At 37.8% G+C, this 14,154-nt stretch overlaps 1 protein-coding gene and 1 pseudogene across 1 annotated transcript; one reads left to right on the forward strand and one right to left on the reverse strand.

Annotated features, from left to right (window-relative positions):
* Positions 1–1,489: 1,489 nt before the first annotated feature.
* Positions 1,490–8,971, forward strand: LOC107825125 (lysine--tRNA ligase-like; annotated as a pseudogene).
* Positions 8,972–10,275: 1,304 nt separating this feature from the next.
* LOC107825126 (GDP-L-galactose phosphorylase 1) lies at positions 10,276–13,927 on the reverse strand. The gene is made up of 7 exons (XM_016651960.2): positions 13,186–13,927; positions 12,726–12,835; positions 12,569–12,628; positions 11,695–11,937; positions 11,417–11,602; positions 11,054–11,302; positions 10,276–10,911 (listed from the first exon to the last, which is right to left on the reverse strand). The coding sequence occupies exons 1-7, from the start codon at positions 13,307–13,309 to the stop codon at positions 10,573–10,575; spliced, it is 1,311 nt and encodes a 436-aa protein (XP_016507446.1). The 5' UTR covers positions 13,310–13,927; the 3' UTR covers positions 10,276–10,572.
* Positions 13,928–14,154: the final 227 nt, after the last annotated feature.

A 14,154-nucleotide genomic window follows, 5' to 3' on the forward strand; every position in this document is an offset into this window, starting at 1 on the left:
TTGCACGACTCCGATTGTACATAATGTAATGAACGATCTTCCAAGATACTCTACTCTTAGAAGCTAGCAGTACTTACATTGTTTTCCCTCTTATGGAACGATTGATGTTAATGTTGCTTCTCTTAGTCTTATGTTATCAATGTTGTTGGTACTTCCTGATTCTTATAAGGTTCATAGTGAAGAGTTAGTCCTAATAACGTGTACAGAGGATACCGACCTTACGTCACTCCGAAAGGTTTAGAATGTGATTCCTTGAGTCGAGCATGCATTATATATATGTATCTATTTTACTCTACCGAGCCACGCTATAGTTGGCCGGGTACGGCACCTATTGTGCAACCACTGATCAGTTGGGTTTTACCGAGCTCCACGTGGCCGGGTACGATTCTACCGAGCCTATTATGGCCGGGTACGATATGATGATGATGATGCCCATAGAGGGGAATGCTTTAAAGGTTTATGTATTTATACATATGTATCATGCATTTCATGTAAGTAGCCCTTAGAGGTACTAAGATGTTACAGGTTGTATATTATCTATCCTTGCTTACATTACTGATCGTATTTATGGTTCCTTGCCTTACATACTCAGTACTTTATTCGTACTGACGTCCTTTTATTTGTGGACGCTGCATGTCGTGCTGCAGGTCCTGATAGACAGGTAGGTGCAGCTCCCCCACCACAGTAGACTGTCCAGTTCAGCGGTGATTGGCGAGATCCCTTCTCCGGACTTGCCTTGGTCTTGGTATGCAATTTTTGTTATAGACATTATGGGTATGTCGGGGCCCTGTTCCGGCTATGTTGCAACACTTATGTTCTTTTAGAGGCTCATAGACAGGTGTTGGCTCATGTATAGTTTGGTATGCCTTGTCGGCTAGTTTTTGTTGTATAGTCTTTCATAGTAGCGTGGTAGCTCATACCTTATATGTAGTTTCTTGATTGTCTGGTCATCCCCTGCTATGTATGTTCATGCCGTCATATTTTATTGCTGGTTGTCTATGATCTAGGTCTACCATTTATATTGATCTCGTCAGCCCTAAAAGATAATAATGAAGGTTAGATGAAATGTGCGTTGGTGCTCGACAAGTGTGGTCGGGTGCTAGTCATGCCCCTTCAGTTTGGGTCGTGACAAAACGGCCGTTAAGATATAGCGTCCTTTAAAAGGGCGTTATATATATTTTGGTCACTAACTTTTTTTTTCCATATATTTCTGTCGTTTGAGTCCAAAATAACCACATTTTGGTTGCGGATTCGTATAACTAAAGCTTATCTCAAAATGGTTTCCTGAATTGTAAATTTTTACCGTTAATTTTTGTACATTGTTACCTGAGACCTTAACTTTTGTCGTCATCATATTTTATTAGTTTAAGAATAATTTTTATTAAAAGAAAAAAAGACGTGCTGCTCAAGTACCAATCGTTTAAATCCTAGCCTCCATAAAGTCATATCCCCATTTAACGTGCTCTGTTTCAGTGGAACACTCTCTTCATTCACAGTTATCTCCGGCGCCATCAACTAGGGTTTAATTCTTCTCGTCGGAGTCAAAATGGAGAACTCAGAAAACAAGGCGAAATCTGAAAACAGGGGGAAGTCTGAAAAGAAGGGGAAGAATGAAAACAAGGGGAAATCTGAAAACAAGGGAAAATCTGAAAACAAGCCAAGCACTCAGTCTCAAAAGCATGCTGCAACCGGTGATGAGGACATGGATCCAACGGTGACTCCATTTCCCCTTTTCTATTAACTTTTGGTTTTTGGTTATGTAGTAATTTTTTCTGAAAAAAATGTTATAGATTTTTTTGGGTATAAAAATAGGTAATATTTGTTAGTTTATAAGAATGATAAGGATACGGGGAATTTTTTGTGATATTTTTCCAGTATTAGAAGTTGACAATAGTGTTTTAAGTGTTGGATTGCTAAAGAGTAAGAGGTGGGATATTTGTCAACTTATTTCTTTTTGGATATTTTTCATTATTTAAGGTGAACAAAACAGTTCAAAAAATGACTTTCATACAAAATTATATTCCAAGAAAGCTCATCCCACAATTCTGAAATTAATTTATTATGCGTTTTGGTTTGCAGCAATACTTTGAAAATAGGCTGAAAGCACTTGAGGCTGAGAAGGCAACCGGGAAGAATCCTTACCCACACAAATTCGAACACAAAGTTGAATTGTTGTCTATCCCTCGTTATGTGAAGAAATATGGAGTTTTAGAGAGTGGAGCTCATTCCGCTGATGAGGTGTCATTGGCTGGTAAATATTATGGCATTTTGCTTATTTTTTTAAAATAAAAAACTTGCATCTATAATTGTGGTTTTTGTGCAGGAAGGATAATGAATAAACGCGCGTCTTCTGCAAAGCTGGTTTTCTATGATTTACATGCCAAAGTTCAAGTTATGGCAAGTGCGAGGTGGTTATATTACTCTATCATTTTGCTGTTTTCTGGTTTTAATTTATGCCAAGAATAGGTGGATGAGCTTCCAGTGTGCTCAGTGCTACATACTATATATTTCATTTGAATACTTTCTTCTTCATCATCGTTAAAGGATTTTGTGGTACTCTATCATATGCTTTCTATTGGTCAGTAATGGGGAGATATTTCTCCTTCTTTATATAAATCTCCTTCAATCTTCGTAGAAAAATTACAGCATCTGTTATAGTTCTTCTCATAACTTCGAGGCATCCAGTTCCTCCTGGGATGCATTCTTACAACTTTATATCTTTATCTTAATTGTTCCTTATATTTCTTTGAATCTATAAAAAAAAGCCGTAAATGGCCAAGACAACCTAGTAAGTGCCTTTTGGGAGTAGTTGTCCATTGGAGCCAAAGGGAGGTATTTGATGTTTTTTATTTTGTTTTTGTACCATAGGCTATAGATCTAGGAAATGCATAAACCAAAATTCTGTAAATGTGATTATAAATGTTTGAAACTTCATGGCTGAATCAGTGGCATCATCAACAGTTTCAGTGCATTGTTGTGAATTCTGGTCTTAAGACCCTTGTGTTTGTTGAATTGCTTAAGTGATCAAGTTACTTTTTATCACTGAGAAGTATTATGTTTTGATGTATGTGCAGGGATTCTGTATTGAATGAAGACGCGTTATTAAATTTCATTCTGGTGTGAAGCGTGGAGATATTGTTGGAATTACTGGGTGTCCAGGTTTGGGATTCTCTAGGTCTTCTTAGTTTATGGCAGATGTTCTCTGTGATAGTTTTGGTCTTGGTGTTAGAAAAACAAGTTTCGTTGGAAGAGAAAAGTTGCTCTCATTATCACTCCTTCACATGCTTAAGCACCATAGATTAACGTAGGGGAAAGGTACTGAAAACAAAAAGGTGTTAACTTATCCTGCAATCCCTGAATCTTAGAAAAGTCATTATGGTGGCATCCTGTATTCCTGTACTCTCACGCCTCACTGTACTTCAGTCATAGGCCAAGAATTTCTAGAATAGCTTAGTTGTACAAAGTTCCTTCTTATAAGAACTCAAAGGACTAGTAAAAAGCTATAAACGGATATCATTTCAGCATTAATGTTGAATATAAAACATTTCTTGTGTTTGCGTGCACTTAGGATTTTGGGTTTTGCCATAGTTTCTCACTTCAAATACTATTGTCTGTGCCGCAATTTCTAGGTGAATATCTTTCTTGACATGGTGTCATTTATGCAAAGATCCCAGGCTGCAGAAGATGATAATACCGAGGTTTTGTTTTGGTAATATATTCTTCTAATTCTTCTTACCTCATTCATCAGGAAAGAGTAAACGGGGAGAGCTGAGTATTTTTCTCAAATCATTCGAAGTGTTGTCTCATTGTCTTCATATGATGCCACGGCAGAAAGGTGCCCAGACGGATACAACTAAGGTCAGCTAATTTTTATTTTTTTTTGCATTGTGTCTAAGACCAGTTTAATTGAACAGTATCTGATTGTACTGCAGAAAATTGAAGCATGGGTCCCGGGAAGTGGCCGAAATCCAGATACATATGTTTTGAAAGATCAGGTATCTTATGCCTTTATTTTCTTCATAAAGTTTCTTTTGTCAATTGCCTTGCTTTCTTCCTATTTCCTTTTAAAAGATTTTATGCCTCTGATGTATTGTGGCTCATTTATTCTTTACGTCCAGGAAACACGATATAGACAGCGTTATTTGGATTTGATGCTGAACTTAGAGATTCGGTACATATTTAAGACCCGAGCAAAGATCATAACTTATATTCGAAGCTTTCTTGATAATCGTGACTTCTTAGAGGTCAGTGTTTATGAAGTTGTTTTACTTTGCCTTTTTTCATTTGAGATTATGAGCTTAGCTTGAATAAAATTAGTTAAAATACAAATCCTATTTGTAACAGGTAGAGACCCCCATGATGAACATGATTGCTGGTGGAGCAGCTGCACGCCCATTTGTGACCCACCACAATGATTTGAATATGAGGCTTTTCATGCATATTGCTCCTGAACTATATCTTAAAGAGCTGGTTGTTGGTGGATTGGATCGTGTCTATGAGATTGGGAAACAATTCAGAAATGAGGGAATTGACTTGACACACAATCCTGAATTCACCACTTGCGAGTTCTATATGGCATATGCGGATTACAATGACTTGATGGATCTAACTGAAAAATGCTAAGTGGTCAGTACCAAAAAACTGGGATCCAAATATTGTAGTGGAAGCTTATGTATATTTAGTCTTTTCATTTTATTTATTCTGTTATAGTTTATCTTACTTAACTATACATGAACAGGGATGGTGAAGGAACTTACAGGTGGCTATATAATCAAGTATCATGCAAAGGGGCTGGAGAATGACCCCATTGAGATTGACTTCACTCCTCCCTTCAGGTTTGGAAGCTCTTCTATTATGTCGTGTGCTGCTTTTGTTTTCACTGCACCAAGATACTTATGCTGTTTGCTTCTGCAGACGGATTGATATGGTAGAGGAATTGGAGAAGGTTGCAAACTTGAATATACCCAAGGATCTCTCAAGTGTTGAAGCTAACAAATATCTCATAGATGCTTGTGCAAAGCTTGAGATCAAATGTCCTCCTCCTCAAACAACAGCTAGATTACTTGATAAAGTATTTTTTTCCTTATCTCTTCTGGTAGCCAATTCTTACAGATGCAATCTAGAAACTTGTCTTATAATACGTCTAGTGTGATATTGTGATGCTCAGGAATCTTTTTCAGTTTCGGGGCTTCGTCTTCAGATTAATAAAGGAAAGGGATTCTTATGGACGAGGACATCCACTTCTGTTCTCTCCACGAGAACCCCTACATGAGGCAGCACAAGGTTAGGGTAAAGAAAGAGAGAGGGTAGTGTGGAAAAATTAGACCAAAAAAGGAAACGTTTATAAAAAGAGGAGGAATGCGACCTATCATATGTTAGAAGAAATAAATAGAGATGTAAAGGATTGCTAGCATTTTAGTGATATCTTAGTGTTAATATCCTGCAATACTTGTGGCATTTATCCTGTATTATGTGTTATTCGTTAAATATGATATCCCTAGTTGGAGCCTCATTGTTAAATTGGTTGTGAATCAATTTGCTGTATGTCTGCTTTTTTGCATCTAACTTTGAGTAATATGTGAATCATTTTGCTGTATGTTTGCCTTTTTGCATATCATCTCCAGAAATGTTTGAAGTTATTTCATGTTGTACATTTATTGGTGATACTTCAAAAAACATGTATTTATGGGAGTCAGTGTTCTCATTCTTTTGGCACTACATTACTGCTATTTATTACTAGTTTTTTCACCTAAGAAGCTTTATAACATTGCTAATAATTCTCCTTCATCTTTGTTGTGAATTCAGCTTGTAGGGCACTTTCTGGAGGAGACATGTGATAACCCTACTTTTATTATCAACCATCCAGAGATAATGAGTCCTTTGGCAAAGTGACACAGATCAAAACTAGGCCTGACAGAACGTTTTGAATTGTTTATTAATAAGCATGAAGTATGTATTCTGTCAAGTCTTTCAAACTGTTTTTAGCACTCCCAATACACGCTGTAATGTGCTTCTTCTCTGTTAAATAACTTGACAGCTTTGCAATGCATACACTGAATTGAATGACCCTGTTGTCCAACGCCAGCGTTTTGCTGATCAACTCAAGGTATTTGTGGGAAGTGTGCATCCTGATTTGGTTGTTGTGTTTGTGTTGTGTTCATCTTGTTGTGTCATTTCTATTATGCGCCACTACTTATTTAGCATGATTAATGTCAATTCAGGACCGACAATCAGGTGACGATGAAGCTATGGCACTGGATGAGAACTTTTGTACAGCTCTTGAATATGGATTGCCTCCTACTGGTGGTTGGGGATTGGGTATTGACCGACTTGCAATGTTGTTAACAGATTCACAAAACATCAAGGTTTGTGCCTTCACTTGTTTTCTTTGTTAGTAAGAAATTACCACTTAGTTCCAATCTATCTCGGAATGTTAGAGTATCCACTTTGGCTGAGGGAATGGGTTGTTGTTTCCTATTAGGTCTTAGACAATCCTCACCTCATGAGACTGAGTTAAGCCCAATGTATATTTTTTTTGACGTGATGTCAGAGCCAGACTCATGCGTGTTCTTGGTTTATCCAATGGTGGGTCACCATGCTTGCCATGTTATGTTGTCCCTGTTCCAGAGGTCCAACTCTAGGCATCTGGGGAGGTTACAATATCTGACATTGGTTTAGAAAATGGATTGTCTCATTATACGATTTCAGACAATTCTCACCTCATGATCTAGCTTTTGGGGTTTAGTTAGACTCAATGTGCATTTTATTTTAACTAGGATGAAATGGCCATTCAGTTCCAATTAATTCCTTTGATATTCTGTTTCACATCCATTTCTAAATGGATGGAGAGGAGGCATTCAGAGAAGAGGCCGCTAGGGTAGTGCTGGTCATTTTACCAGCTTAGTGTTGTCTTTGCATTTTCCCTCTCTCCTTTTCTTGTCATTTCGGTTTGAGAAAGCTAGTGTGTCCTATCATTTGAATTAGATACTGAAATCTTTTTTTTCTTTCCCTTGTTATAATTTGTTCAACAGGAAGTTCTACTCTTTCCAGCCATGAAACCACAGGACGAGCCACCTTCCAAGGAAAGGTAAATATTTCCTCCATTCTGTCCTCTGAGTGATATTTGCTGGCATTAGTGTGATATTAAACCTAGTAAACTGATAGGTCAATTGAATATTTTTAGTCTTGGTAGGTGGAGTTACTTCCCGTGTGGAATAGTCGAGGCGCATGAAAGCTGCGCTGGACAACATTATCATAGAATTGTAAATAATATCCATGTTAATGAATATTGACCAAGCAGTGGCTTTGGGTGACCTACTTTTGAGGAATCTTTTCAAAAATAATTCACTAGGTTGTTCTTGGGTGGTGCTAAATCGTGGTCTCTGCTTAGCTGTAGGAAACAAGAAAAATTTGCTTATAAATTTCTGTTATGATCTTATGTTTGAGCAAGGGTTAGCTGCCAGTGAAACATATTTAAAATTCTCATAGATAAATATTTTTCATTACATTATGTATGTGAAGTTGAATCTTTATTTGGTGGAATAATAGTGACAACTAAGAGAAGAATGAGTGATGCTAGAAGCTCTTAAAATCCCTCGGTGACTCCTCTAAAGCTTCTGAGAGTTGAATTGTCAGACGTAGCACAGGTTTTAAAAGGAGCTTGATGATATATCCTTAAAAGAGCGAGTTACATGATATTGCATTGTTAAGTGGCAAGGGATTTGTGGGGAAATTCTTACGTCTTTTATAAATTGGACAATGCCCTGAACTGTGGTTTGATGCTTGCTTGGCATGAATTGGGAGCTTTGAAAGAAAAACTACAAACACCTCTTCTTTTTCTTGATAATCGAGAAAAGCCGGAGGGCCTGCGGCAAATGGTTCAAAACTCGGTGGATAATGGGCCTGCCCCTTTATCCATATCAAAATATCAAGCTTTTGTCTGCGTCAAGGTTCAAGCTGCGAAAACCTGTATTTCCTTGTATTATAGTGGAGAAATAGGTGGTGTTCTGAATAGGTGGTGTTCTGAAGGGGTTGCTTTTTCAAGATATAATCTAAGTTAACTTGCTGTGTACTTTGTAGCCTTGGTGGAAAGTAGAAAATGCAGAAACTTTATGGTTTTCACAGATTTTTTAAAGTCTGTGTTGCGCCTTTGTGGAAAAGAATATAATGTCATCATTCGATGGTCTAAAAAGAGATATCTACTGCAAGAATGAAATGTTCCATAAGGAGGCTTATTGCATTTTTAAGACAGATCCCATGTGCTTTTCCATTCTACTATTTATTACATTCACACATTTTATTGAGTTTTCTTTTCTCCATCCCAGCAATAAAAAGCCTCAGGAGGAATCTGCCAAGCCTCACGATGGACAAGCAAAACCTCAGGATGGACCTACAACACAAGGTAGAGAAATCTGGTAGACTGGTAGATAATGCCTGACTTCCTTTTTTCCCCCTTCAACTGTCAAGGCTGGGGAAGCTTATTAGCGTTTTCGTTTTTGCCTCTGCATGTAGACATAACTTTTCATGTCCTCACTTCAGCTTTTGGCATGCGTAAATTTGTGTCTTCAGGAGAGAACTACCTACTAACGTGCTCATGCATTGGTACAGATGTGGAAAAGCAGGTGTCACAGCTCACAATGAAGTGAAGATCATAAATATTTGACGTTGAGTTTCTGCTGCTCCTGGAGTGGCATCTTTTTGCACTATCTTTTTGACGCTTTGATTTATGATAATTGTCAATTGTATGGCAAATGGTAGCCTTAATTTGGTAGTATTGGGAACTTTAGTCATATACCAGCGGGCAATGGAGATGGTTATATTCATCAAATCCTTCTAAATGTCTCCATGCTTTCTATTCTTAATTCTGTTAATGTTTTTGAAGTTTATAACCGTAGTGATATGGATAAAACATCAAAGTTTCTAGAAAGAGTTGTAATAGGTAATAAGATACCAAGAAAAAAAATTCAAAACTCATCCAGGTCTGTTGATGTGGTCGCTATTCGTAATTTCTGTTGTTGTTGTTTGGAGTCTTGTAATAGTGCTCTAACTCATAGGTTTGGTCATGGATTTTTTTTATAGGTTGTTAATTCACAACTTCAGACCAAATCCAAGTTAACTTGTTTCAAACCTTCCAAGTGACTTCAGACAAGTGGTCTTACGTTTGGTCGTGGATTTTTGTACAAGTGGTTCACTTTCCATCCATTGGTCTAAAATTTGCTCTGGCAATGGTGTGATAGTGCTCTAGCGATGGAGATTTTGATTTAGGTGCTCTTTCTGTACATGTGTAACCTTAACATGTTTACAATTGTATCGTAATTTGGCAAAATAGGATAATATTACATAAGAATTAATTGCACAATAAAATGATTAAAAAAAAGTGACGAAGCTTTATGGTCAGGTTGGCGCCTGCAGTTTTTGTTTTGGGTTCTCCCTATAACCAACCATATGGTAATTATATAAACTCTTAATCCTCTGAGATGGACCATGATTATTATCAGCAGAAAACTTGAGTTCATCATTCATCAACCTCATTAAACTACATATTAATGAGGTTACATTCTGTGGTGGTAATCACAAATACATTGAAGCACCCAAGATCATAGTTTAACAACAAATGGAGCTAGAATGGACAACGGGGCCTAGGGTCAAATCACAAGAGAGGCACTAACAGTTAAGATGATTTCTTCTCGTCTGTCAAAGCCTCACTGGAAATACTACCATTTGAGCTGTGTTGGTGGAAGATTGTAGGTATCCTATGGATTAATTGAGCTGTGCCGAATTTGGTTTAGACTTTAGATACTACCACTTTAGAAAAATCAAAAATGTAGAATACGTTGAAGTTTTTTTCTGAGTTAAGATTTGGCTTGGAAGGTTTAGTTTTATAACTGTCTGATCTACATTTGGTAAAACGAATGATAAATGATAAGAAATGGGACTGGATAAGCGAAAGATGGTTGACAAAGCTAAGTTCAGAGGTGGTGGATTTATGTTCCGTTTGAAACAAAAAGGGACTGAAATGTGTCTCATTTCAAAGTTGAGGGGTTCTATGGACAGGATGAGGTTGATTAATTAAAAAAATCCAATTCCATAAAATGCGATTAGTTTTAAAGCATAATTTCCTTGGCGTTTTTCGCTAAGATCATCTCAAATTCTGCAGAAAGCATACACAGGAAAGTGCTAATAAGAGTGATAATTGTACTTCGCTCAAATACAAAAGCACCATCATCAATCAAGTGGAAGTAAGTAAACACCAAAAGCAGAAAGCTTGACAATAAATAGGGAAACTCCAACTTCCATTAGCAAATATATTGTCTTAAATAACAGACAGCAAACATAATACCCAAGGTCAATTCACAGAGGACACTGACCAACTCCACATTACATGAAGCAATAATAGACAAGGTTCAATTCACAGAAGAACCAACCAACTTCATCAATACATAGAACATGGCTACCCTTATTTAGGGATATTTCACTAGGGCAGCCATAGATAGAAACTCCCTCAATGTTCATATAGTTGCAAATTTGAAATAGTAACACCAGGACAAACACCACAGCTCGACCATGAAAACCCTAGACGGGAACCATGGTAGCATGGGTGTTGAGAGCATCAATTTCCTCCATAGGCTGAGGTGCAACATCTGGCTTCTCAGGAGAACCTTCAGTGGCATTCTCATTCTCCTCAACACTGCAATCAATGGCTTCAAAGATGAGAGCCGTCACTTCTTGGAACCTCGCTTCAGAAAGTGAGACCTCAGCGAGAAGCCTCCAAGCATTTGCCTCGGTTGCACCCTCGTAATCCTCCTTCCTCTTCAAGACCATGTGTCCACTAATCTCCCAAACTGCAGGATTGACTTGAGTGTCAAGCAGTTCAGAGCTGACCTCCCCTAGAGCCTGTTTCTCTGCATAGCACTGTTTCAATCCATCAAAATACATAGATGTTAGAACGATGATTGGTAAAAGCCCGGGAAAGAATAAAACAAACAACCAAGTAGTTAGCAATGTTAATAGGTCTCAAATGAGTCAATGTGGTTAGAAGAGTTAGGCGTTATACCTGTGGGAGAAGGAATACCCTTTTTGCCGAATCAGAGATTAGAACATTGTAGGGAATGTTATTCTCTTGCAGGAAAACGCAGGAACCAGAGACAACATTGGCCAAATCCTCCAAAGTATTTCCACCCTCAAAGACAAGGCCTCGAACTGGATAATTCAGCATCTCAGATATCTTCACCCCAGCATCAGCAAAGGTAATCTTCCGAGTGGGGGCCTTCTCCATGGGGAATGGCACAGCCAGGTAATAAGCCTGCATAGAGCAACAATGACGAAATTGAATTCCCCTCTAATTATTAATCCCTAGGGTTTTCAAGGAAATGGATCTAAAAACATGGGAACCACATAAAGTGTTGTAGACAAAAACCTGAAAGTGAAGATGGTTGATAGTAGCAAATGCACCCAAGCTGTTATAACCCAATCGGAAGTATGGGTTTGCTGCTTCGGCAGCCATTTGCAGTGCAAGCAATAAGCTGTCCCTGTCGATCCTCTGGGGAAGGCATTCAAGGACCTTAGGGATCAAAAGCACGTGTCCGTACTCAATGGGACTGACCTGTTGCATTGAACACCAATACACTCATCAATAAATGCTTCTACTTACACAAAGGGGTTCCAAAATATATGCAAAACTAGCGAAGAACATACATTGATGGCAACAACACTTGGAGATTTCTCGGCATCAATGGGCGCATTTGGAAAGAATTGGACATCGTTGTCCTCACTTGCTTCAAACTGAAAGAGCAACTCCTCCTGACCAACTTTGGTGAAGTTGAACTTGCTTCCATCAAAAGGCTGCAGCACCTTATCAACGCGAAACTCAGTTGGCCTCTTCTTGAGGTGCCTTCCCTCATTCAGTTGAGCAATGAAACCATATTCTCCAGGAATAACCTAAACCAATTTATTTTCAAATTAAATTTAGGCAGATTCACAAATGAAGTATACTTGCTTCACATTAGTCAAAACCAGCAAGATTCTGAAGCAAAAACATGATAAGAGCCATGTACTACTATATCACAGCACATACTTCCATGCACCTATACAAAAAGCTAGTCTAGTTTTCATTCACTTCATTTTCGGTTTTGAAAATTCAAGAGCATAGCATTTGTATCAACAATTTACCGCAATATGTTAGAGTAAGAGAAAAATGACTACTACTTCCTTAACTAAGACATAAATGACCACTTCTTCCTTAACCTTATATAGTCTATAAACCCGAAAATTTTTGGAACAAAAAGGTATCATGCATTTGCAGCTCATAATATCATTGACCATGTTTAACGTTTCAAAAGACATGATCCAACCTTTCCAGAACTACATGATTTTCTACCATATTAAAGTTTCCCTTTCCACTCCTGTCATTATCTATAGAATAACTTTGTTTAAAACAATATTTCAAAATCAAGTCCATCTAACTCGAAACTACTGAAGTAAAACGTGTAGGCATCAACTAAAATTGAAAAAGAACTTATCAGTTACAGTAAGCAAAAGACAAAAGAGTAAAAGGGAAAAGAGTAAAGACCTTGGTTTCGCAAGCAGTGACATCATAGCGAAAGAGACCTTTCTGCTGACGATCCTCCCACTAGATATAATCAAAAATTGACATCAAGTTCAGAACTAATCAAAATATTCATCTAAAATTTGATACTCCATTAAAATAATAAAAGTTTCAGACTTACTTCCCCAAGAAGGAGGGATTCCAAGAAGTCAACAGGAGGTTCCTTGGTTTCATCGGCAACAGACTTGCCCTTTCTCAAATTCTTGGAAGCATACAGCGGCAGCTTTGACCCTTTTCACAATCCAAATAACAAAATCAATATTCTGCTAAATCAGCTACAGATTAAACCCAATTACAAAGAGCCTCAATTATCTGTTCCAAAATGTTTGACACTTTCTGTTTCCGTAGATTCACACAAAGTAAAACTTTAACCAACACTTAAACAGTAGATTTTTCACCATTTGAGTAGTTAAAAATTGTAACTTTACAGTAATCTAGTCTGATTTAACTGAAAAGCTGGTCAATTTGACCATGTTACTCCGTTTAAACTCATCTCGGGCTAATATTATGCAAAATAAAATTTTTAAAAAAAAAGAACGGAAAAGAGCAAATTAAGACAAAGACAATAAAAAAAAAGTTACCTGGAAGGCAGCAGTATCGGAGGCAATTGCGGCCACAGCCAGCACCACGAGCAAGAGTTTCTTCAGCCTCTTCTTTTTGGAAGTTGGAAACAAGTGTAGGAACCCTCTTAATCTTGAGCATCATGTTTGGTTTTTTTGCTTTGATTTTTCAAGGTAAAAATACTAGGTACAAGAACAACCTTAATAATTGCTAATGTGCAAAACAATTAGTAATTTACGGAGAAGGAATTAACTATGTAAGGTATATAAGTAAGTAAATCTAGCAGGAAGAAGAAAGGAGAGAACCACCGCCGGCAAGGAAGAGGAGGTCGGAAGGACTACCGCCTTCAGAGGGCAAAGCGCCACGTCCGCCGTGCGGCGCAGGATTGGTGGCAGTTACACAACCCTTACGTCGTACTGAACGAACATGTAAGAATGGTCGGCGGTTTGCTTTGTGTATAGCCGTGATGTCTACAACTTGTTTACCTGGGATTTACCCTCTCTCTAAACAACAATAATATTTTTTTTTCCTAAGATTTCTCGAATTTCCTACACGAACAAAAGATTTCTGTAACTTGATTTCAAAGAGATTGGAGGTGGATTGGTAAGGAAAAGAAGAAGCTGTAGAGGAATGGATTTGGTAATTGCAGTGTGATGATGATAAGGAAAAAGGGGGAAGGGGAGATATGTGTATTTATATAAAAATAAGGATTAGGTAATTGTGGTTGTGGGTTTGCCAATGGGGTACGGAGAAGAGGGTCCAAGTGCTACTGTGTGGACCAAAATATAATTGGAGGCGTGGAGCCAAAGGTTCAGTGGGGGTTTCGGAAGTAGGCGACAACGTATTACCGTCATGTATTATGTTAGTAAGATCCATCAATAATTACAAATAAAATAATAATAATAATAATAAACTCAGTATATTCTCCTAGATGGGATTTGAACGGGATAGTGTGTACGTACACCTTATCTCTACCTAGTGAAGGTAAA

The sequence above is a fragment of the Nicotiana tabacum genome, chromosome 8 (assembly GCF_000715075.1).
Source record: "Nicotiana tabacum cultivar K326 chromosome 8, ASM71507v2, whole genome shotgun sequence".
In the NCBI taxonomy this organism is placed as follows: Eukaryota; Viridiplantae; Streptophyta; class Magnoliopsida; order Solanales; family Solanaceae; genus Nicotiana; species Nicotiana tabacum.